At 44.2% G+C, this 25,090-nt stretch overlaps 1 protein-coding gene across 1 annotated transcript in view; it reads right to left on the bottom strand.

Annotated features, from left to right (window-relative positions):
* Positions 1–9,445: 9,445 nt before the first annotated feature.
* Positions 9,446–25,090, bottom strand: part of YIPF7 (Yip1 domain family member 7) — a 197,509-nt gene continuing 181,864 nt past the window's right edge. The window contains exons 6-7 of the mRNA XM_040418920.1: positions 10,335–10,549; positions 9,446–9,985 (exon numbers count right to left, since the gene is read on the bottom strand). Coding sequence (XP_040274854.1) covers positions 10,387–10,549 — 163 coding nt within the window. The 3' untranslated portion in view covers positions 9,446–9,985; positions 10,335–10,386. The remainder of the gene's footprint in view (positions 9,986–10,334; positions 10,550–25,090) is intronic.

The raw sequence follows: 25,090 nt of genomic DNA, 5'->3' as shown, positions 1-25,090 counted from the left end.
GATCCACCGCCAGCCCAGGGCTATTAAAACCGTAGGGATTTCCCAAATGGTAGCCTTCAGATAAATACACAGTAGCCTTTTAGTGGTGGAAATCAAATAATAAATGTCTTTTATTGTTGGCACACCACAATTCAACAGGTGGTAGTGATGAGCTTACTTTCAGCCGACACTTAAAGATAAACAATTCAGTCTTGAATCTGAACAATCACATAGGAAGTTTTAGGCACAGTACCGTACTCCCCAGGGAGTGGATGGGGACCTTGCTTTGTCCTTTGTCTCTCGGCAGAGACCCTGCGGTTTTTACTCGGCTCCAAAAACACACAGCTACACAGTGCTCCACCATCAGCCAGGTAATCACACCCCTGACCCTGCTGGCTGACTCTTTGTAAGCCCGTCAAAACCCGGCCTGGACCATGGGGAACAGCCACCCACCCTGCACTTTGGCTGCTCCCAGTAAGAGCTGGCCCGGATTAGCTTTTCACAGCTATGCTATCAAAGTGTCCATCAGCAACTGCTGCGGACATATGCTCCTACTTCTCGAGGCCAGGAACCTCGGTGACACATATCTTCCATCTATGATGGTCCCTTGTGCCTTTCTACAATATATATACTATATTGTGTATAACTGAAGTCAGTAATTTCAGAGATATAATATGTATTCAGAAAGTCTTTAGACTGACAGTCTCAGAACCTATCACTTTTTTCACATTTTATGTTGTGGCCCTGTGCTGAAATAAAAAAAATAAAAAATAAAGTTTTGCAGCATCAATCTTTACTCAATACCACAGAGACCTCGCTTCTGAGCCCAGCTGCCTATTTAGCCAGGTGCTGCCAAAACCCTGACCGGCACTTAAAATCCGGTCCGGTATTTGATCTCACCTGGCTGTAAATCAGCCCAGCAGCAGGCAGATGCTGGGTGGAAAATACCTTCCTTGCCAGACAAAAACTCTCACTGTGTCACATACCCCATAATGAGAAAGTAAAAATAAAAGTTTATAAATATTTTAAAATTTTAAATTTTGCATGGACAGACCATTTGTTATGACATTTGAAATTTAGCTCTGAGGGCTTCCTATTTCTGTTGATCATCTTTAAGATGTTTCTACACCTTGACTGGAGTCCACCTGTAGTAAATGCAGTTGATTGGAAATTATTTAGAAAGACACCTCCATCTATATAAGGTGAAAATGCATATCAGAGCATAAAACCAAGCCATGAGGAGGAAAGAATTGCCTGTAGAGCTTAGAGACAGGATTGTGAGGAGACACAGATCTGGAGAAGGGTACAATAATTGTCTGCTGCACTGAATGTTCCCAAGATTCTTAAATGGAAGAACTGTAAAGAATAAATCAAGGCAACTGGACTTACTGTAGATTTCTTGAAAATGTTTCACTCGTTCTTCCAACGAGCTTTCTCAATTCTGAGTGACTGTACAAGAATTCTCTAGGAATAAATATGTAACTGAATCAACATCTGGTAATTATACCCAGCATGGGGTCAGATGTCATTATACCCAGCATGGGGTCAAAGGTGTTGATTCCATTATCCTAATTGGAGGAAATGAGAACCTTCACAGACTTTAATGGAAGTTTGTAGATTCTTCCTAGAGGTGGCTGCCAAATTAAAATAAGTAATCTGGGAAAAAGGGCCTTGGTAAGATAGAGGTAACCAAGAACCTAATGGTCACTCTGTCTGAGCTTCAAAGATCATGTGTGCAGGTGAGAGAACTTCCAGAAGGTCAATCATCACTGCAGCACTCCACCAATCTGGGCTTTATGGCAGAGTGGCCAGAAAGAAGGCACTCCTCAGAAAAAGCACTTCATCGACTCTCAGACTGTGAGAAAAAAGATTCTCTGGTCTGATGAAACCAAGTCTGGAGGAAACCAGACACTGCTCATCACCTGCCCAATACCATCCCTACAGTGAAGCATGGCAATGGCAGCATCATGCCGTGAGGATGTTTTTCAGTGGCTGGGACAGGAAGATTGGTTGAGGGAACAGAGTTGGAAAGCTGAATGAAGCAAAGTTTAGGGACATTCTTAATGAAAAATCACAGAAGATAATTCACTAACACAATAGAGGCAAACATTATAGCAAGCATTTTCCTTGTAGCTAGGAATACGGTAATATTCCCAGTTACAGGAGAAATTAGCAATATAAAAAGTCACCCCAGCAAAAAAAAATTGCCCGTCACCCCAGCAAAAAAACATTATGACCTGATGTGGGTCTCTTGTGTAAAATAAATAAAACCAGTAAGACAAACAACATAAAAATGCAAACAATGAAATGGTATTTCAAAGCAAACTTATAGCTCTGCCCCAGCAACCCAAAGTTATACATTTGCTATACAAAAAGGCCATAAAAATGGAGGCATAATTTAAATGTAGTTTAATCTATAAAAAAAAAAAATGAAAAAAGTAAAATGTGGCAAACAGGCGTATTTGCCTTTCTGCTATATTTCCACAGGTATCACAAAAAAATTTGTATATAAGTGGACAAAAAAAAAAAAAACACCCATAATGCAGCCCGCAAACAGCCCGTAACACAGGCCCGGCCGACACATGTTGGTGTGCATGAGCCCTCAAAGTAAGCCAACCAATAATTGGTATAGAGAGAAAAGTGTCTGTCCCTGCACCAGATTTAGCATCCAGCCTGAGCCCCTGTGATAAATCTCGTGCAGGTCCAGATTGCCGGTCTAAGGCTAAATTCACACGGCCGTATGTATTTTGCAGTCCGCAAAATGCGGATCCGCAAAAAATTACGGATGACATCCGTGTTGCGTCCGTTTTTTTTTTGTTTTGCAGATTTATTGTAACAATGCCTATCCTTGTCCGCAAAACAGACAAGAATAGGACATGCTCTATATTTTTTGCGGGGCTACAGAAAGAAATACGGATGCGGACAGCACAAGGTGTGCTGTCCGCATTTTTTGCGGACCCATTGAAAATGAATGGGTCCGTATCCAATCCGCAAAAAAAACGCAGCGGACATGGAAACAAAATACGTGAATGTAGCCTAAGATTACACCATCTATAGCAGGGATGGCCAACCTGCGGCTCTCCAGCAGTTGCAAAACTACAATTACCACCATGCCCTGCTGTAGGCTAATAGCTGTAGGCAGTGTGGGCATGCTGGGATTTGTAGTTTTGCAACAGCTGGACAGCCTCAGGTCGGCCATTCCTGATCTATAGGATTAGTAAATCTGGGCCACTATTTGATTAGAAAATCACTTTTAAACCCACTGTCCTAATCTTGAACTGGTTAAAGAAACAGTCCGGACAAAACAGAAACACTGTACAATGTTGGGCTTAGTGCAGGGTGTGAGGGGGATGATATAGAGATTCGCTGTGTACGACTGCTTCAGTACTAGCGTCTCTTCACATCCAGTGTTAAGCTGGACAGATCATCAGAATTGGAGGAGCACTTTAATTTATGTTGATTTTATTCATACTTAATTTGTGTTTCCCTGTAGAGATTTGTCCTCCTATCTAAACTATGCATTATACATGTTTATGGAGATGTATTGATGAGCTGCGCTGTTATATTTCTGCTATAATTGCTTGAATTGTTTAACCAGTGATGCCAATTGTCTCCTAATCCGCTCATTAAATAGTCATGCCTCTATGTGACATTTTAGTTAGAAATATCTCTTACTTTGCATAGCACTTGTTTGCACTTTACAGGCTTGTGAAAGGTCATTGTCTATAGAAATGAATGTGATCATTAATACCCCTTGTGCTGGCGCATGATGCGCCGGCCTCTACATAACTTACACGCACCCACCGCCGGCCTAAATCTATACCAGTTCCCTTGCTGGCATAGATTTAGATCATTTGTACGCCTAAAACAGCTGTAGAAAATGATAAATGAGACAGGTCGGCTGGCCCACCGCTCTTTTCCTGCCCGCGCCATGTGAATGGGGAAGAGTCACAGATTCGGCAGGAAATCCCCTTTGCGACCGAACCTGTGACAGATATACGGCAAAAATTGGTGTATATCTAATAATAAATGACCCCCTAAATTTTGTTTTGACATTTTAGATTTTACTTTTTTTTGCAACGTTTTTGATTTTACAGGGATTTGTGTAGCGGTGTTATAAATTATTGCTGACATCCAGTTGAAGGTAATTTTAAGGTTTAAATCTAATATTAAAGGGGTTTTCTCATCTCAGACAATGGGGGCATATCGCTAGGATATGCCCCCGTTGTCTTATAGGTGCGGGTCACAACGCTGGGACCCGCACCTATATCGAGAACAGAGCCCCGAAAGTGAAGGAGAGCGCACTGCGCATGCGCAGCGCCTTCCATTCATTTCTATGGGGCCGGCGAAAATAGCCAAGCACTGGCTCGGCTATTGCCGTCTGCCCCTAAGAAATGAATGGGAGCATGGGCTGCGCATGCGCGACACGCTCCTATTCCCTTCTATGGGAGAGGCGGGGATTAGCGCTTGGTGGTGGACGGACCCCGGGAAATATGGCGTCCTCCAGCCACAGCACTCCCCGCTCCGTTCTCGATATAGGTGGAACCCGCACCTATCAGACAATGGGGGCATATCCTAGCGATATGCCCTTATTGTCTAAGATGGGAATACCCCTTTAAGGCTACTTTCACACTAGCGTTCGGAGCGGATCCGTCTGATGTTTCATCAGACGGATCCGCTCCGATAATGCAGACGTTCGCATCCGTTCAGAACGGATCCGTCTGCATTAAAACTTAGAAAATTTTCTAAGTGTGAAAGTTGTCTGAGCGGATCCGTTCAGACTTTACATTGAAAGTCAATGGGGAACGGATCCGCTTGAAGATTGAGCCATATTGTGTCATCTTCAAGCGGATCCGTCCCCATTGACTTCCATTATAAGTCTGGACGGATCCGCTCGCCTCCGCACGGCCAGGCGGACACCCGAACGCTGCAAGCAGCGTTCAGGTGTCCGCTCACTGAGCGGAGCGGAGGCTGAACGCTGGCAGGCGGATGCATTCTCAGTGGATCCGCCTCCACTGAGAATGCATTGGGGCCAGACGGATGCGTTCGGGGCCGCTCGTGAGCCCCTTCAAACGGAGCGCACGAGCGGACACCCGAACGCTAGTGTGAAAGTAGCCTAATATACATTAATAATAATTTTGTAAATATATTGCATTACTCATCTTGCCATGATCCCAAGTTACAGTCTGTATTATAGTCAAAGAAGTATTCATAAATCTGCAGGCTTCACAGCTGAATTCTCCCAGTATTTCTTTCTGGCTCTATGTCTCTTCCTCCCTTTATGTGGTGATTTAAATTCTGGAAAGTGTAACTTCATAAGATTACATTCACATCTTCGGTGAATGTATCCAGCTGTCTGTTCCGGCACAGAACAGCCTGCCGGCTGTTAAATTATACAGTTCACTGTTGGATCCCTATTGACTATAAAGGGATCCAGCGGTGATCTGACCACTTTCCAGCATAAATGCAGGGTTTCAGCCTGCAAAATACTGGTGCATGCAGTGCCGCAACAGCCTGCCAGATTAGGCAAAGCCAGAGAATGAAGCCTTAGGCCCCTTTCACACGGGCGAGATTTCCGCGCTGGTGCAATGCGTGAGGTGAACGCATTGCACCCGTACTGAATCCGGACCCATTCATTTCTATGGGGCTGTGCACATGAGCGGTGATTTTCACGCATCACTTTTGCGTTATGTGAAAATCGCAGCATGTTCTATATTGTGCGTTTTTCACGCAATGCAGGCCCCATAGAAGTGAATGGGGCTGCGTGAAAATCGCAAGCATCCGCAAGCAAGTGCGGATGCGGTGCGATTTTCACGCACGTTTGCTAGGAGACGATCAGGATGGGGACCCGATCATTATTATTTTCTCTTATAACATGGTTATAAGGGAAAATAATAGCATTCTGAATACAGAATGCATAGTACAATAGGGCTGGAGGGGTTAAAAAAATATAAAAATAATTTAACTCACCTTAATCCACTTGTTCGCGCAGCCGGCATCTCTTCTGTCTTCTTTTTGAGGAATAGGACCTTTGATGACATCACTACGCTCATCACATGGTCCGTCACATGATCCATCACCATGGGAAAAGATCATGTGATGAGCGCAGTGACGTCATCAAAGGTCTTATTCCTCAAAGAAGAAGACAGAAGAGAAGCTGGGCTGTGCGAACAAGTGGATTAAGGTGAGTTAAATTCTTTTTATTTATTTTTTAACCCCTCTGGCCCTATTGTACTATGCATTCTGTATTCAGAATGCTATTATTTCCCCTTATAACCATGTTATAAGGGAAAATAATACAATTTACACAACCTTGAACCCAAACCTGAACTTCTGTGAAGAAGTTTGGGTCTGGGTACCACATTCAGTTTTTTATCACGCGCATGCAAAACACATTGCACCCGCGCGATAAAAACTGAACAACGGAATGCAATCGCAGTCAAAACTGACTGCAATTGCGTACCTACTCGCGCGGGTTTGCCGCAACGCATCCGGACCTTATCCAGACACGCTCGTGTGAAAGAGGCCTTATAAGAGCTTGGCTAACCTGTTAAGACTACATCTGACTACAATATTAGTAGTTTGTTACCATTATAGCCAGAAGAATTGTGAATGCAGCTGTAGCCAGATGCATACTGTAATTAAAGTAAGGCACAGTTACCCTCATTTTTATGTCATAGGGGTCTTATTGTAAAAGATGACAAAAGAAAGAGAAAAGTTAAGTGTTATTATGGTCTTCTCTCTGTCCCTTGTGCTTTATCTACTAGGTCTTTCACTGCTCTCCAAATGCTATACTGGTTCCCCTGGACACTGTTGAGGTGTCACCACGTGTTGTTGCTCTCTGGAAGGGATGGTAAGGCGTGGTGCACCTCAAGGGGAAAGTCCAGAGTCAGGGTCTGCAGTAAACCAGCGTGCTTCTTTATTGGAGGAATTCAGGTGCAAAATAAGGCTACTTTCACACTAGCGGCAGGACGGATCCGACAGGCTGTTCACCCTGTCGGATCCATCCTGCCGCTTTTTCTCTGTGCCGCCGGATTCCCGCTCTGTCCCCATTGACTATAATGGGGATGGGGGCGGAGCTCCAGCGCAGCATGGCAGTGCATGGCGAAAGGCCGCCGGACTAAAAGTACTGCATGTCCGACTTTTTAGTCCAGCGGCCTCTCACCGTGAACTGCCGTGCTGCGCTGGAGCTCCGCCCCTGTCCCCATTATAGTAAATGGGGACGAAAGCGGCGGCACGCCGAAATAGCGGAAGGACGGATCTGACAGGGTGAACAGCCTGTTGGATCCGTCCTGCCACTAGTGTGAAAGTACCCTAATACAGACGAGGCTTCTCCAGTCTCCTCCCTGGCAGAAGAAGGGTTTGATGCTGAGGAAAGGCCTGAGTTAGCTGTCCCTTTCTCAGAAGGCTAGTACTCTGGCCAAAGGCTGGTGATACAGGGTCTGTGGCAGAGTATCGCTGTCTCAGTGTTTTCTTCTGGACACTCAATAGTCTGGCAGAGTCTCCTCTTCTAAGCACTGTTCCCTAACTGCAGCACACTAGGGGCTCTGACTGCTCTCCTTATATATAGTTTCTGGCTGAACTAGAACCTTCTAGTTGGAGGGGTGGAGTGGAGAAACTCAGCACAAACAGATACATTGTTACAACTCCCGTCTCTCATAGACTTGCATTAGAACATCAATACTACTCAATGGCAATGGCACTGCAGTATTTCCAGACAAAAACAAGTCTTCAGACAAAACACCTGACATTTAAAAGGTCAGTCTGGTTTTGGTGGTAAACAAGTCTGGCTTTTTCCCTCCAAAACATAGTCTTCATTAAACCTTATAGTAACTGTTGAAAATGACCAGCTTCTCATTATTAGCTAGAAAGTCCCAAAAGTCTCTCAGTATTCATTAACCTCTTCCATAGTGTCGTGCAAACACAGTGCAAATGAACAGGATATACAGTATATCACAACATAAAATGCAGTTACACAGTATTAAGCAGTATAAGTCAGTGCAAGATAACCCTTTAAAGTGAAAAAAAGTAAGGAGTTGATGACTTTGCATAGGGTTAACTGGGGCAAATGACTACAAATGTTCAGACTTCAAAGTACCCTTGCTCCAGGGCACTACAACTGCACACTCAACATCTCTTTCTCTCTTTGATCCAGATTCCATAGTGATCACAAATGTCTCATCATCACTGAGGTCCCTGGTACTTTCAAGTCAGGGGTGTAGGTAAATATTCGGAAACATACTGTTCGCATCCAAATGCAGATGGATGAACTCTCTGCTACATAAGAAGACACCAGTATTACAAATATTAAATGGTAAGTTGAATGCTACAGATTTAGCCTTGGGACCTGGGACCTTGAAGCTACATCTCTCTTTGCAGTTGGGTGCCCTCTTCTGCAAATTAATCGGCATGCCTTATTTTCATCTTGTGCTGTCGAGATGCGTGTGAAATGTGGCAAAAAAACTGTGGTCATACACGCTATCATGGTTTTCTAAAAGTTCTTGAAAAATGCGTTGCTTGTGGTTTTGCAGGTTTACACATAAAACCACATGGTCCTTAACAATAATCACCTTTTAAGGAACTATTAGAAAACCACTTCAGCTTATATGGCAGCACAGCTTTTGGCTATGTCGTGCGTGCATTTCAAATGTCCACAAGCCCCAACATGTGTTCCTATCACTAGGATGACTCCCTTTATAAGCAAGAGTTATGCAATAATAAGTGGTAGGGATATCAAATTGACTACGGGGGAGATTTATCATTCCCCATGCGCCTGAAAAGTGGTGTTAAAAAGTCACATTTGCGATTTTTTATTTCCCCATTTATTGCCATCCTCACCATCTTTCTAAAAAAGGGGACATGGCAGAGCGGGGAAGGGGGCATGGCCAGCCACCACGTCTTCATTTACGTCGGTTTTCTGGCGTAAATGAAGCCAGAAATCTACAGCAGCTCTGAGCTGTCATAGCTTTTACGCGCATGGACTGCAGGAGGATCCACCTAATTTATGACAAGGCATGAGCTTCGTCATAAGTTAGGCGCATCCTCTGCCAGCGCAGGGGATGTCAAGACAGACGAAGAAAGCTCTAGTCTTGATAAATCTCCACCTATGACTGCTGATGGGCTTAGAAGCTTAGATTTCCATGCTCCTTCTATGCATTATTACCAGAAGTTTTGATAATCCAGTAAAAACTTTATTATTCAGAAAATCGCCTGGTCGGAGAGTATGCAATAAGCATTAAAGGATCTGTTCTTTTCTAATAATTATTTTGTAATAAACATAATGATGAAAGGCAGAGTGAGGGCAGGAAATTCACTAAATATCACTATTAAACCAGACACAATGGGGAGATTTATCAAAACTGGTGTAAAGTAGAACTGGCTTAGTTGCCCATAGCAACCAATCAGATTCCACCTTTCATTTTTCACAGCTCCTTTGGAAAATGAAAGGTAGAATCTGATTGGTTGCTATGGGCAACTAAGCCAGTTCTACTTTACACCAGTTTTGATAAATCTCCTCCAATGTCTTGTAGGGCTAATTCAGCTGAAAGTAATGATACATTTTACTTAGTGATTCATTGCTTCATTCTGGAGGAAAAAGTACTTTTAATGAGCAGTTGAGTGCACCCAGGGCGTGCCCAAGCCACGCTGTGCACCCTTTCTCCTCTGCCTTCATCTCTCTTCTTACTGATTAACAGGGTCAGATGAGATGTGCAAGAACCTGGCCCTGTCAATCAAGAAGGAGAGGGATGGGCTGGCAGAGAAAGCTGAAGGAGCAAGGGTGCCCAAAGTTTCTTGGGCCCACCCTCTCTGCACTTAACTGCTCATTTGCATGTGGATTAAAAACAGTATTTCTCCAGAAACAGTGGATCGCTAATTGAAAGGTATCATTACATTCAGCTAAACTAGTCCTGCAACTTTAGACACTCAGCCCAAAAACCCATTGTATTCTTCTAGTAAAAAAGAACGGGGCATGCTTCCAGTTAAAGTCTACGACACCATCAGATTAAGGCTACGTCTACACGACAACATTTGCCACGCGACATTTTGTTGCACTAATGTCGCGCGACAATTTTTATAATGGCAGTCTATGGTGTCGCACTGCAACATGCAACATGCTGCGACTGCGACGCAACAGTCGCAGAAAATCCATTCGAGATGGATTTTTCTGCGACTGTTGCGTCGCAGTCGCAGCATGTTGCATGTTGCAGTGCGACACCATAGACTGTCATTATAAAAATTGTCGCGCGACATTAGTGCAACAAAATGTTGCGCTACAAATGTTGCAGTGTAGTTGTGCCCTATCTGTCGCGCGACTTATTGTCGCACGACAAATTTCGTCATGTAGACGTAGCCTTACAGTCCACATAGTGTAGTGCTAGCCTACTCCAGTGCATAGCATACTTTTTTTTAAAACACAGTTAGCAAAGCAAAAAGTCCATAAAGCAAGGCACAAGGATATGCTACTAGGAGCTGCTGTCCTTCCATTGCCAAGGTAGTGATGAATATTTTCGAAGCTGAAAAACTGCACCATCCAATTACAGCAGCAGCTAAGACCGAACCAGCGATTCCCCTAAAAAGTAAAGAAAAAAATATATACTGTCAATAATTACACGGTAAGATAAAGGTATAGAAGAAGTGCAGCACCCTTGTGATAATTCACACCCTGAGATTCAGAGGACTGCTATTTTGTCTGCCAGATTTTTTAAGAAAAAAGGTATGTGATGTATTTTTGCTTTAGCCTCACCCATTTCTAGGTGTAGCCTCTTTAGTCTCATTCTGGAGAGGGTTTAAGGGTGGGACCTGCATCTATCTGATGTTGATAGCATATCCTAGTGATATGCCATCAATGTCCTCAATGGGTCAACTCTTTTAAATGAAGTCTTCCTGTGGGTGACTCAAGTGTTAAAGGGGTTATCCAAGATCTATAATGCCTCCCAATATGCCCGGGCCCCTCACAGAGGTTGTACTTACCTCGCTCGCCGGCACGGCTGCTGCTGAATCAAGACGTCGGGAGGGCAGCCAATAGCAGGCCGCAATGCTAGGGAGACTTGTCCCAATCGCAGCCTGCTATTGACTGTCCCGCCCGACGCCATGATGCAATCAGAAGCAATGAGGGTGTCGGGGAACAAGATAAGTATAACCTCTGTGAGGGGCCTAGGCATATGGGGGGCATTATAGATCTTGGATAACCCCTTTAAGTACAAAAATTTAAAACACATATTGATTCTGTTCATCAGTAATCTCCTCCTCATAGGGTAAATGCACTTGATCCTCTGTAGAGATGGCCTTGTGGTTCGCCCGGCGGTCGTTTCGCAGCGAACTCTGCACGTTCGCGGTTCGCTGAACATGCGAACATATGGCGATGTCCGCCCGGCGCCATATTCTTTTGCATTGCGCCGAACTTTGACCCATGACTAGGGTTGAGCGAACACGAACTGTAAAGTTCGGGTTCGTACCGAACTTTACGGTGTTCGGCACCCGAACCCGAACATTTCAGTAAAAGTTCGGGTTCGGTGTTCGGGTAATAATAATATACCATCAGATCGGCGTTTTCTCCAATCTGATGGTATATTTTAACTTGAAGCGTCCCCATCACCATGGGAACGCCTCTATGTTAGAATATACCATCGGATTTGAGTTAGATCGTGAAAACTCAGATCCGACAGTATATTCTAACACAGAGGCGTTCCCATAGTGATGGGGACGCTTCAAGTTAGAATATACTGAAAACTGTGGACATAACGGCCCCCTGCTGCCTGGCAGCACCTGATCTCTTACAGGGGGCTGTGATCCGCACAATTAACCCCTCAGGTGCCGCACCCCTCTCCCTCCTCAGTATTAAAATCATTGCTGGCCAGTGCGGCCCCCCTCCCTCCCCAGTATTAAAATCATTGGTGGCCAGTGCGGCCCCCCTCCCTCCCCAGTATTAAAATCATTGGTGGCCAGTGCGGCCCTCCCCCTCCCAATTAAAATAATTGGCGGCTAGTGCAGCCCCCCCACCCCTATTAAAATCATTGGTGTCCAGTGTGGCCTCCCCTCTCCCCCTCCTAATTAAAATCATTGGTTAACAACCCCCCTCCCTCTCCCCCATCATTGGGGGCAGCGAAACGGCAGTTACGATCGGAGTCCCAGTTTAATCGCTGGGGCTCCGATCGGTTACCATGGCAGCCAGGATGCTACTGCAGTCCTGGCTGCCATGGTTACTTAGCACTTTTAGCAGCATTATACTTACATGTGCTGTCTGTGGCCGGCCAGCGCTCCTCCTACTGGTAAGTGAAAGGTCTGTGCGGCGCATTGCTTATAGCACAGACCTGTCACTTACCAGTAGGAGGAGCGCTGGCCAGCCACAGACAGCGCACGTAAGTATAATGCTGCTAAAAGTGCTAAGTAACCATGGCAGCCAGGACTGCAGTAGCATCCTGGCTGCCATGGTAACCGATCGGAGCCACAGCGATTTAACTAGGACTCCGATCGGAACTGCCGCTCCGCTGCCACCAATGATGGGGGGGAGGGGTTGTTAACCTGTGGCCACTGTCACCAATGATTTTAATTAGGGGGGGAGGCCGCACTGGACACCAATGATTTTAATAGGGGGGGGATGCACTAATGATTTTAATGGGGGGGGGGCCACACTGGCCACCAATGATTGTAATACTGGGGAGGGAGGGAAGGGGGCGGCCGCACTGGCCACCAATGATTTTATTTTTTTTAAATTAACAATTTTTATTGTTTTTTTGTTTATCATAGCATGGTACAGGCTTAAGATAAAATACAATAAAACTACATGTGACATAAAAGAAGGCAGTGTATACATTCGAAAGAATCATCACAGGTTTTTTTGTAACAAGCGGGCTATATGGCCCAACAATGACAGGCACTAGTTACTGAAAGGCTTAAGTATGTTTCTGAACAAACAGAATGATGTAGGTTAAGCAAAGTGATATGGATCTGAGGTACATTTCCGGTGTAGTGATAGTGTAGAAGTATGGGTAAGAGTAAATGTAGAGGAGGGGGGGGGAACAGATAAGGCTTTTGCCATCTCTCTAAGAGGGTACGGGGGAGCAATCTTTGGGAAGTATGGGCATCTGTATGTTGTTAGCTATGTGAATCCTCTATATTCTTTCCATGGGGACCAAATTTTTAAGAACTTGGGTCTGGAATGTGATTCCCAATGGGAGATCTCCTCCAATCTGTAAATCTGGTCAACTTTATTGGTCCAGTGATCAATGCTGGGGATATCAGAAGAGAGCCAATGCAAGGGTAAGAGTAATCTAGCTGCTGCTAGTAGGAGCAGGAATAAAGATGTTTTATATGGTCCCAATTTCTCCACTCCCAAGGAGACGAGAACTATTTTGGGTTTACAAGGGAAAGATGTCTGACATATCTTATTACATAGTTGTAGGATTTTATGCCACCAGGGCTCAATTAGTTCACAGGACCACCAGATGTGCATAAATGTGCCTTTCGATGTATGGCATCTCCAACAAGTATCTGAAGCTGTTGTACTATACATACAGGTTATATCTGGGGTCCTGTACCACCTCATAAGGATTTTGTAGCTATTCTCCTGTATGCGAATACACCTAGATAGTTTGTGGGGGGATGATAAGAGTTTAGTAATCTCTTGGGGTGATAAGTTACGCTGTAAATCTCTTTCCCATATGCCTACTATCGCTGGTTTGGGGGGAGAGGGAGGAGATTTCAACTGTTTATATATCATAGATATAGTTTTGGATGGGTAAATCTTGTTGCCCAGCATAGTCTCAAACCAGTTGAGTTCACTCACCTGGGAGGTTTGTTTTGCATAGATGAGGATCTCTGTTTTGAGGAAATGCTGTAGTATTGGATTGCGAATCTGTAAACCCAATTTTGAGTTTATTTCAGAATCCGAAACAACACAGCCATCATTATCTACTAGTTGTGAGACAGGAATCGTTGAGTTTCTTATGTGTGTGGGGCAACTATCTTTTAGTTCTTTGGGTGCCAGATTGATGATGTCTCTAATAAGTAGGAGGGGGGAAGGGAGCGAGGGGCTCTCAGGGTTGGAAGTAAATTTCCTCCAGACCTCTAGGGTGTTGCGTGTTATAGGGTTGGTAGTCCGGCTGGGTTGAGGTAATGGCTTATTTGCCAGTATAAGTGCCCTAATAGAGGATGGAAGAAGGGCATTCTCTAACTCCGGCCAGGATTTGTGACTGGGTTCCCTTATTAAATCTATAATTCTGGAAAGTTGGATGGCGTTCATATAAATCTCTGGATCAGGGAGACCTATACCACCCGAAGCTTTGGGTTTGGTCAGTGTGTCAAAGGAAATACGAGAACTTTTACCTTGCCATATGAACTTACGAATGCACTTATTAAGGGAGGCAAAATATGTTTTGGGTAATTCTATGGGAAGGACTTGCATCAGGTATGTAAGTTTGGGCATGATCAGGGACATAAAAATGTTTTTTCTACCAAACCAGGAAAGATATTGAGAGTCTAAGGAAGTCATCTGAGTGTGCATAGCAGATAAAAGGGGCATGTAATTTAATCGGAATAAGTCATGTAAGTGTGGGGTAAGTTTGACCCCCAAGTACGTTAATTGCTGGGTATGCCAATTAAATGGAGAGTTTACTTTAAGGGATGAGACACTGGTGGGCGAGAGGCCTATATGAAGGATCTGGGACTTTGAAGGATTAATTTTAAAATTTGATAGGGAACCAAAAAGGTTAAGTGTCGACAGGATCTCGGGCATGGATTTGTGCGGATTGGTAGTGGTGATCAGTAGGTCATCGGCGAATGCTGCTAATTTATATTCTCGAGAACCTATTTTCAGACCCTTAATATTGCTATTTTGCCTAAGGGCTTGTAAAAGGGATTCCATCACAAGCACGAATAAGAGGGGTGAAAGGGGGCACCCTTGTCTCGTCCCGTTTCTTATGGGGAAGCTAGATGATTGTATGTTATTGACCGACACGGACGCCGAAGAGCAGGTGTACATCGCAAATATTGCATTAATATATGCCACCGGGAGTTGAAATTTCAACAAAGTTAGTCTAATATATAGCCAGTCTACCCTGTCAAATGCTTTCTCGGCGTCCGTGCCAATCAGAACTAAGGGAACATGGTTATGGGAAGCATAGAACAAGGAGTCTAGAATTTTTGTGGTATTGTCCTTTCCCTCCCTCCCCTTTACAAAACCTACCTGGTCTGGATGGATCAACTTGGGTAAAAAGCTTTGTAATCTTGTGGCTAGCATCTTGGCTATAAGTTTAAGGTCCACATTGAGGAGGGAGATTGGACGATAGTTGGAACATAATGTATGATCTTTACCCTCCTTAGGTATTATAGTTATAATGGCTCTAGTCATATCATGGGAAAGTGGCTTATTGGACAAAGCTAAATTGCAGACTGGGAGCAGATGTGGTAGAAGTATGTTTTTGAAGGCAGAAAAGTATGATATAGGTAGCCCATCTGGGCCAGGGCATTTACCTTTGGGGGTAGATTTAATGGCTGCTTCTAATTCCGGGATAGTGAAAGGCCTAGCCAGGGACTCCCGCTGTTCTAGGTTAAGGGTTGGGAGGTCAATTGTATCAAGAAAAGAGTTTATATCAGTTTCTCTAGATATAGAGGGATCAAGGGGTTTTGGTATTGTTAAATTATATAGGGAATTATAGAATATCCTAAATTGATCTGCTATATCTTCTGTTTTGAATAAAAGGTTACCCTGTTGTGACCTGAGGGAATGAACAAAGCGGGAGTTTCTCCTTTGTTTGATGCGGTTCATAACGTATCTGGAGGCTTTATTGCCATGGGCAAAGATTTTTTGTTGTATTGAGAGAAAAAGTTTGGCTGAGCGTACATTTAAAAAGTTTTTTAGTTGGGTTCTGAGGGAGGAGAGTTCTGCTAGCTGTGAATCTGACATGGATCGTTTATGAGCCTTTTCTGCTAGGTGAATTTTAGATAATAGATCATTGAGTTTCTTCTCTGATTCCCTTTTCAGGAAGGAGCAAAGGCTAATCAGTCTTCCTCTAACATATGCCTTATGAGCGTCCCAGAGGGTTTGGGGCGAAATCTCAGGCGTTACGTTCATAAGAAAGTTTTCTTCAAGATATGAGGAGATAAGAGTAGTTTGCTTTGCATTATTTAACAGGGATTCGTTAAATCTCCAATTGGTTTGCCTGTTAGTTTTTTGATCTGATCGGATTTCACAGAAAATTGGGGCATGATCGGATATGGTAATATTTCCGATTTTTGGGAATGAGCAGAATTGTAATTTTTCTTTTGGAATTAAAATGTAATCTATTCTACTATAGGATTTGTTAGCAGGGGAATAAAAGGAGTAATCTATCGCATCCGGGTTATGACATCTCCAGATATCTAAGATTCCCAGGTTATGAAGTTTTGTGTTTATCAGACTAAGGGCTTTAGTTGGTAGAGGGGATCTTTTAGAGGAAGTGTCTAAAGAGGGATTTAAGGCCACATTCAGGTCACCTGCAATGATCAGGAATCCCTCTTTGTGTTTTTCTATAAGAGAAAGAACAGGGGCGAGCCAGTTGTTTTGATCTACATTCGGAGCGTATAGGTTAGCAAAGGTGAAGGTGGATTGCCCAATTTGGCCTATGAGGATTAGGTATCGGCCTTCTGGATCTTGTATATGTGACCTATATTGAAAGGGGAATCCCCTGCTAAAGCCAATGCTGACTCCCCTCGAGGCCGCGCCCCCGGCACCGCAATGATACCAGCTCGGGTATTTGGAGTGGGAAAGGTTAGGATAGCTCTCGTGCTTGTAATGTGTCTCCTGCAAAAAGATCACAGAGCACCTCTCCTTGTGCAAAAGAGAGAAAATCTGGGATCTCTTAGAGGGGGACCTCATCCCCTTGACGTTGAAAGAGGCTAATTTGAAGTCTGCCATGTTTCAACAAGAAAAGGGGGAGGGGCTCTGTATGGAATAGTAAAGAAAATCTGACCGAACAGGAGCGAAGTGGAGGAGGGAGCGCGGCCACGCGAGAAGCCCGCCGGCATCCAGGCGGGAGGGTGAATCTCGTGCTGTGGGACCTGAATCCGTATGGACATCTGTAGGTTCATTTGGATAAATATATGATAATTTTCATAGTACCTGTCAAAACAGTAACAATTAGAAACACAGAATATAACAATGAGTAAAGGTAAGGGATGAATAAACATCATCCATATCAGATAAAATATATCAGTTGTGCCTTTTTTCCTAGGCATCATGTGGGGGGGGAAAGGGTAAAGTACCCAAAAGCACTACCCTCTGTAGGACCAATTGTACCAGAATATTTAGACATTGGTGTTGTCAACTCAAAATCAGTGCTACAATCGGAGAATTTACCGTATTCAATAGCCAACTGCTATGATTTTTTCATTGGAAAGGAATCTAGTGTAAAACCTATGGCGTGTGAATGGAAGAAACAGATTTAGCAATTGAAGGAGAGAGTGTGGTGGAGTTTTTTGAGATACTGGTGGGTAGCTTTATGTGTCCTGCATTACCACCATAGCAAGTGGGGGTTCAAATATGAGTAGAGAAAGGTCTGATCTTAGTATTCAGCTATATGTCTGGGTTAAGCTTATAACAAATGAAAAATGAAAAATTCATGGAGGAGATCTCACTGATTTCTCATCATGCGCCGGGCAGAGGGCAATGCGAGCCCAGCCCTCCCACCAGCGCACAAGGAGCCATCAAGCGGGAAATCATGCAGTTTTAGCTACAAATCCGTGTCACTCCCATACTACTAAAACGGGATCCATCTAAAATAGGATAAATCATACACATTGCTTAGAGGGAGCGATAAAGTGGGTTGTTGTAAAATATTGGCGGGTAGTTTTGAGTGCTTTGCATTACCAACTTTGAAAGGAATTGCACATATGTACTGAATGTATGGTAAGCTTGGTATTTAGCCTTGTGGCTGAGCAGAACTTAAGCAAGTAAAGTGACTCATTTGACTTTCTCGATTTAACTTAATATGTCAAAGGTATATGAGAACTTATCAGTGCGGAGTCAATGTAAAATACTGACATGACTAGCCAGGCTATCAAACAGATGGGGTCACTCAAAGAGGGACCCCTACTGTCTCTACATAAGTTACTCAGTGGAGACGCAGGCCCGAAATAAAGCAGGCCCAAATCTACACCAAGCACTTCGCTTGCAGTCAAAAACTTTAAGCATAAAATATAAAATATAAAATGGGGGCTCCGCAATGTTACGTCTCATCTGGTGATTTTCTTGGTCACACTAAAAATAAAAATATATGGAGAAAGTATGGCAAATTAGTTGTCCGACAAGGCAAGGCGTTTTGGAGTGGAGAAGGAATCTCTTCTTCTGTTGTTTCTTTGTGCCCTTGGGGTGCGTTGGGGCTCCCAGGGAATCGTCTTGGGTAGTTCTGGAAGAGAATTCAGATTCTGGACCATGTCCCAATTATCAATAGGTAGTGGGGATAGTTGGAGAAGGTCGTATGTCTTGTCTAGATCTGCAAATGAGGAGACTTGGATGCGACGACCATCGTGAAGAAAAGATAAACCAAAGGGGAATGTCCATCTATAGATGATTCTTTTTTGCCTTAGCCAGTCTGTAAGTGGCTTTAAAGCTTTGCGTTTTTTAAGGGTTGATTGTGAAAGATCTTGATAGATGGCGATGTTGTTGTTCTCCCATTGTATTGAACTGGAGTTCCTTGCACCTGCCAGAATATCTTCTTTCACAGGAAAGTGTAGAAATCTGCATATAATGTCCCTGGGCGGCTCGTTCTCCCTTGGTTTGGGTCTGAGGGCTCTGTGCGCCCGTTCAATTAGAACCTCATGAGCCGAGTCAGGGCCCAGAATCCTAAGGCATATCTGAATGACTGTTTCAGGGATATCCACAGCTGTAATGGTCTCAGGCACTCCCCTGAAGCGCAGGTTATTACGCCTGCTTCTATTCTCTTGGTCCTCCAAGGCTGTGTATACTGCATTAAGGTGACACTGGGCTAGCGACATGCTGGAGTACACTTCATCTTGATGTTGAAGGATTGTGGCCTGCGTTTCCTCCAGCACCTCCACTCTTCTCCCTATGTGTCTGACGTCTTCCTTTATAGACGAAATATCTACACTTATGGGGCCCAGGGCTTCAGCAAGAGCTTCTTTTAGAAAAGCTCTGGAGATTGGCAAGCATTCCGCTTCACTGGGATCATCTCCTACCTGGTCCTTGCTGCAGGCGGCAGACTGTTTGTGTCCAGAGCATGGGGTGCCGGGCGCCATCTTGGATTCTCGGCTTCCAGCAGCAGCGGCTGTTTTCTTCATAAATCTCTCTATTTCTCCTGCTTGATTTAGGGAGCGATTGCCTCCTGACTGATCAGTAGGTTTTTGGCCTCTGATTTTCACCATTTCTGGCTTTGTTGGGCTTAAGATAGGGTGCTGTGAGGGATATGCAGACGGGAGAGCAGCGCTTTACACGTCCATCTGGATCAAGCGCTGGCTCCGCCCCCCGGCCACCAATGATTTTAATACTGGGGAGGGAGGTGGGTCTGACCCCTGCTGCCTGGCAGCACCCGATCTCTTACAGGGGGCTGAGATCCATACAATTAACCCCTCAGGTGTTATGCCAGGCAGCAGGGGGCAGTTATGTACACAGTTCTTAGTATATTCTAACTTGAAGCGTCCCCATCACCATGGGAGCGCCTCTGTGTTAGAATATACTGTCGGATCTGAGTTTTCACAATCGTGAAAACTCAGATCTGAAAAAGCTAATACTATTATTTTCCGTTATAACCATGTTATAACGGAAAATAATAAAGTGAAGTTCGGGTCCACATAGACTTCAATGGGGTTCGGGTTCAAGTCCAAGTTCGGATCAAGTTCGGGTCCCGAACCCGAACTCTTTTTTAAAGTTCGGCTGAACTCCCCGAACCCGGACATCTAGGTGTTTGCTCAACTCTACCCATGACAAACACATCATATAAGACAGGACAGCCAATTGAGACGTTTCAGCACATGGACACACCCCCACCCTATAACAGAACCCGATCTGGCAGTCATTTTACATTCTGTGTTTTGCCAGTGTAGGGAGAGGTTGCTTTGTGGAGCAGGGACAGACTGTTAGGGACACCAAACGCTAGCTAATAGGGCCACAAAAGTCCTTTTAAGGACTGGTATAGGTGTGCTATCGATAGGTGTGATATACTTATAATATACTTTCTAACATAGAAAGTATATTATAGTTCATTTGTATTGTGCACCAGTTGTGTGCGATTCTGTTGCGATACCGCAGCTATATAGAGGGACAAACACTATTGGAATAATTAATTGCGACTGGTGTGATATACCTGTTGCCCCCCCCCCAAAAAAAAAACTGATTGAGGAGTGTGATATACCTATAATATACTTTCTAACATAGAAAGTATATAGTGCATTTGTATTGTGCAGCAGTTGTGTGCGGTTCTGCTGCGATACCACAGGTATATAGAGGGACAAGCGCTATTGGAACAGCTATTTGCAACGGTTGTGATATACCTGTTCCCTCCAAAAAAAACTGATTGAGGGGTGGAATATACCTGCTTCCATAAAATACTGATTGAGGGATACAATATACGTGCTCCCACCAAATATTGATTGAGGCCTGCGATATACCTGCTTCCTCAAAATACTAATTGAGGAGTGCGATATACCTGCTTCCACCAAATATTGATTAACGGGTTCTATATACCTGTTTCCACAAAATACAGATTTAGGAGTGTGATATGCCTGCTTCCACAAAATATTGATTAAGGGGTTCTATATACCTGAATCCACAAAATACTGATTGAGGGGTGCGATATACCTGCTTCCACCAAATATTGATTAAGGGGTTCTATATACCTGCTTCCACAAATTACTGATTGAGGGGTGTAATATACCTGCTTCCACAAAATACTGATTGAGGGGTGTGATATACCTGCTTCCACAAAATACTTGTAGTGTCCCATGATGTAAGGGTGGGCACTACACAAGGGTCAATTGGGCCACGTTGTTCTCCACCTCTTGTGGAACATGGTCATTGTATTTTATATTGCATTTTAATGTGAATTCTCATGTTATTTATGTTATCCCCTGTGTACCAGGCCTGTTAAGGGTGTAGTTCCTCCTCCTAGACAGTAGAGGGAGCTAGGCAACCCCTTATATAAATAGTTAGGCCCAGACTGGAAAGAGTCAGTCAGAGGGGAGAGTGTTCAGAAGCCAAGAGTCACCTTAGCCAGAGAGTAGCTGAGGAGCAGCTTCTGACATGCAGCTAGATAGCCCAGGCTTCTAGCTTGCCACCAGGAGAAGAGCCTGCCTCCTGAAAAACCAAGTTCCTACAAAAGTACAGTGCAGAGCCAAGTTTATTCCAGCCAAACAGAGAGCTGAAGAGCAGAAGGAAATAATTAAAGCAAGGAGTCATATACGAGAGGACGTTTTCCCTAACCAAGGATAAAGCCAGCAATAGGGCATACGGGCCTTGGGATAAAGACAGACAGGATCTGAGGAGAAGTGCAGCCTGATCTGTAAGTGTTTTAACCCTCTGAGTATCTTGAAAGAACATTGTGCCTGCCATTTGATGTAAAGCCTGCCTGTCACAACTTTTAACCTGTTGGAACTGACCAAAAGACTGTAAATAGTTAACTTGTTCAGTAAAAAGAAGTTTTGGTTCACTGCAACATGTGTTCCTCACTTATTACTGCAAGGAATCGGTGTGCCACCGTTACCGGCACTGGCGTCATGAACTTTAAGGGATCTTGCCACAGGCACACTAAACCTACAACACCTAGGGCACCTCACCTACCACCTGGCCTGGTCCCTTTACACAGAGAGTGCCCCAGAGGATCCATGTGCCAACCTCTCCATCACTGCTCTACGCTTGCCCAGGGTCTTCTATAAACTGTGAGTACCAAGAGCAACCCTCGTTTTGCCTATTAACCGTGACCTCACATTCGCTCACCCTGCAGGGCTGCGTACTGCATACTGATTAAGGGGTTTGATATACCTGCTTCCACAAAATACTGATTGAGGGGTTTGATATACCTGCTTCCACAAAATACAGATTGAGAAGTGCGATATACCTGCATCCACCAAATATTGATTAAGGGGTTCTATATACCTGCTTCCACAAAATACTGATGAGGGGTGTGATATACCTGCTTCCACAAAATACTGATTAAGGGGTTTGATATACCTGTTTCCACAAAATACTGATTGAGGGGTGCGATATACCTGCTTCCACAAAATATTGATTAAGGGGTTCTATATACCTGCTTCCACAAAATACTGATTGAAGGGTGCAATATACCTGCTTCCACCAAATATTGATAGAGGCCTGCGATATACCTGCTTCCACAAAATACAGATTGAGGGGAGTGATATACCTGCATCCACCAAATATTGATTAAGGGGTTCTATATACCTGCTTTCACAAAATACATATTTAGGGGTGAGATATACCTGTTTCCACAAAATACTGATTAAGGTGTTTTTATATACCTGCTTCCACAAAATACTGATTGAGCGCTGTGATATAACTGCTTCCACCAAATATTGATTAAGGGGTTCTATATACCTGCTTCCACAAAATACAGATTGAGGGGTGCGAATCTAATTTAGCCTGTATTTCAGAAAAGTTTTTGCCACGATTTGAACTCACAACCTCTGTATTAAAGGCAAGGTACTTAACCACTCAGCTATAATAGCTGCATAGCCAGTTACTTAAAAAAAAAAGAGACTTTTACTGTACTGTACTTCTACTGAGACCTATACAGTAGAAGTCTCATATTTAATTTTTTTTTTTTTGTGACTGGCTATGGCAGCTATATAGTGTAGTGGATAAAGTTCTGGGCTGTTATGCAGAAGTTGGGAGTTCAAATCCTGTCTCATATTTTTTTTAATTTTTTTTTGTGCGACAACGGTGCCAATCTGCTAAGCGCGCTGAAACACGGAAAAATTACATGGCATGGCACACATCCTGAACTTAGTCGTGCAGCAATTCGTTGCCAAATACCCCGGGGTCCAGGACGGCAGGCCAGGAAAATCTGTGGCCATTTTAGAAGATCTTACACGGCCATGGCTCTCCTTGCTGACGTTCAGCGGCGACACCACCTGCCCGTCAGACGTCTGATTTGTGACAGCCCGACGCGCTGGAATTCCACCTTGCATATGCTTGAAAGGCTGCTCCAGCAGCAACGTTAATGCCGTTAATGACTACCTGTATGAACTCTGCAGCGGGACAGGTTCTGGGGAGCTTGGTTTCTTTTCACCGCGCCAGTGGCTGCTCATGCGCGACAAATGCAGACTTCTGTAGCCATTTGATGAGATCACCAAACTGCTCAGTCTCAGCCAGGGCACCATCAGTGACATTGTACCTTACACCTTTCTGGAGTGTGCATTGCGCCGTGTCATTGATCAAGCCGTCGAGGAGCAGGAGCTGGAAGATGAGGATGGTGCAATGCTGAATGAATTCCCGGGGAAAATACTCCATCTGAGACAAGTCAGCAGGAGTCTGAAGAGGAGTCAGAGGAGGATGGTGGCTGGGGGGAGGAGGAGGAGCAATGCTTTGAGGGAGACATTAAACTTTTTGGGGATCCCTGAAGTTGTCCGTGGCTAGGGGGAGGAAACCGAGGACGACATTCTCCTGGGCGATGAGCAGGAGCCAGGGCGCTCCACCGCTTCCAATTTAGTGCAAATTGGGACCTTCATGCTCCAGTGTTTGAAGAGGGACCCCCGTATAAAAAGCATAAAGGTCAAGGACCAGTACTGGGTGGCAATGTACTTAGACCCCCGGTACAAGCACAAAATGGCGGATATGTTACCAGTAGGGATGAGCGAACCCGAACTGTATAGTTCGGGTTCGTACCAAATTTTGGGGTGTCCGTGACACGGACCCGAACCCGAACATTTTCGTAAAAGTCTGTGTTCGGGTTCGGTGTTCGGCGCTTTCTTGGCGCTTTTTGAAAGGCTGCAAAGCAGCCAATCAATAAGCATCATACTACTTGGCCCAAGAGGCCATCACAGCCATGCCTACTATTGGCATGGCTGTGATTGGCCAGTGCAGAATGTGACCCAGCCTCTATTTAAGCTGGAGTCACGTAGCGCCGCACGTCACTCTGCTATGATCAGTGTAGGGAGAGGTTGCAGCTGCGACGTTAGGGCGAGATTAGGCAGATTAACTCCTCCAAAAGACTTCATTCTGTGATCGATCTGCAGCTGTGGATCATTGAAGTGCTATTATTGACTTGCTCACTTTTTTGAGGCTGCCCAGAGCGTTTTTAGATCACTTGTTTTCTGGGGTGATCGGCGGCCATTTTGTGACTTGTGGTGCGCCAGCACAAGCTATCACCAAGTGTATTTAACCATCGATAGTGTGGTTATTTTGTGCTATATCCTACATCAGCTGCAGGCTGAGCCTATGTCACCGAAGTGCATTTAACCATCAACAGTCTGGTTATTTTTTGGCCATATACTACATCTGGTGCAGGCTGAGCCTGTGTCACCCAAGTGCATTTAACCATCAACAGTGTGGTTATTTTTTGGCCATATATTACATCAGGGGCAAGTTGAGCCTGTCACACAGCGCCTAAAAAATAGACCTGACATTTCTATTCAACCAAATCTGTACTGTTTTAGCTGGTCAAGTTATTTGTAGTGACCGTAAAAGCACACTTTTTTTTCTGGGTGGAAAAACTATTCCCAAATTTGCCATTCTCAAAATAACTAGTTTCTGGTATTTGAGGCCTACTTGAAATCTATCCCAAAAAGGATATCTTACATTGAAGGTGCTGATAGTGTCATTCAGAAAAACCTAAGAAACACGCTAGCGTGCAGATAGAAGTCTGATTCTGTGATTAAACTTATACCTGTCACACAGCGCAAAAAAAACAGGCCTCACATCTCTATTTAACCAAATCTGTACTGTTTTAGCTGGTCAAGTTATTTGTAGTGACCGTAAAAGCACACTTTTTTTTCTGGGTTGAAAAACCATTCCCAAATTTGCCATTCTCAAAATAACTAGTTTCTGGTATTTGAGGCCTACTTGAAATCTATCCCAAAAAGAATATCTTACATTGAAGGTACTGATAGTGTCATTCAGAAAAACCTAAGACACGCGCTAGCGTGCTGATAGAAGTCTGATTCTGTG

This window comes from Bufo bufo, chromosome 2 (genome assembly GCF_905171765.1).
Source record: "Bufo bufo chromosome 2, aBufBuf1.1, whole genome shotgun sequence".
In the NCBI taxonomy this organism is placed as follows: Eukaryota; Metazoa; Chordata; class Amphibia; order Anura; family Bufonidae; genus Bufo; species Bufo bufo.
Note: the sequence above shows the minus strand (reverse complement) of the source record. Positions and strands in the feature narration are given on the sequence as shown.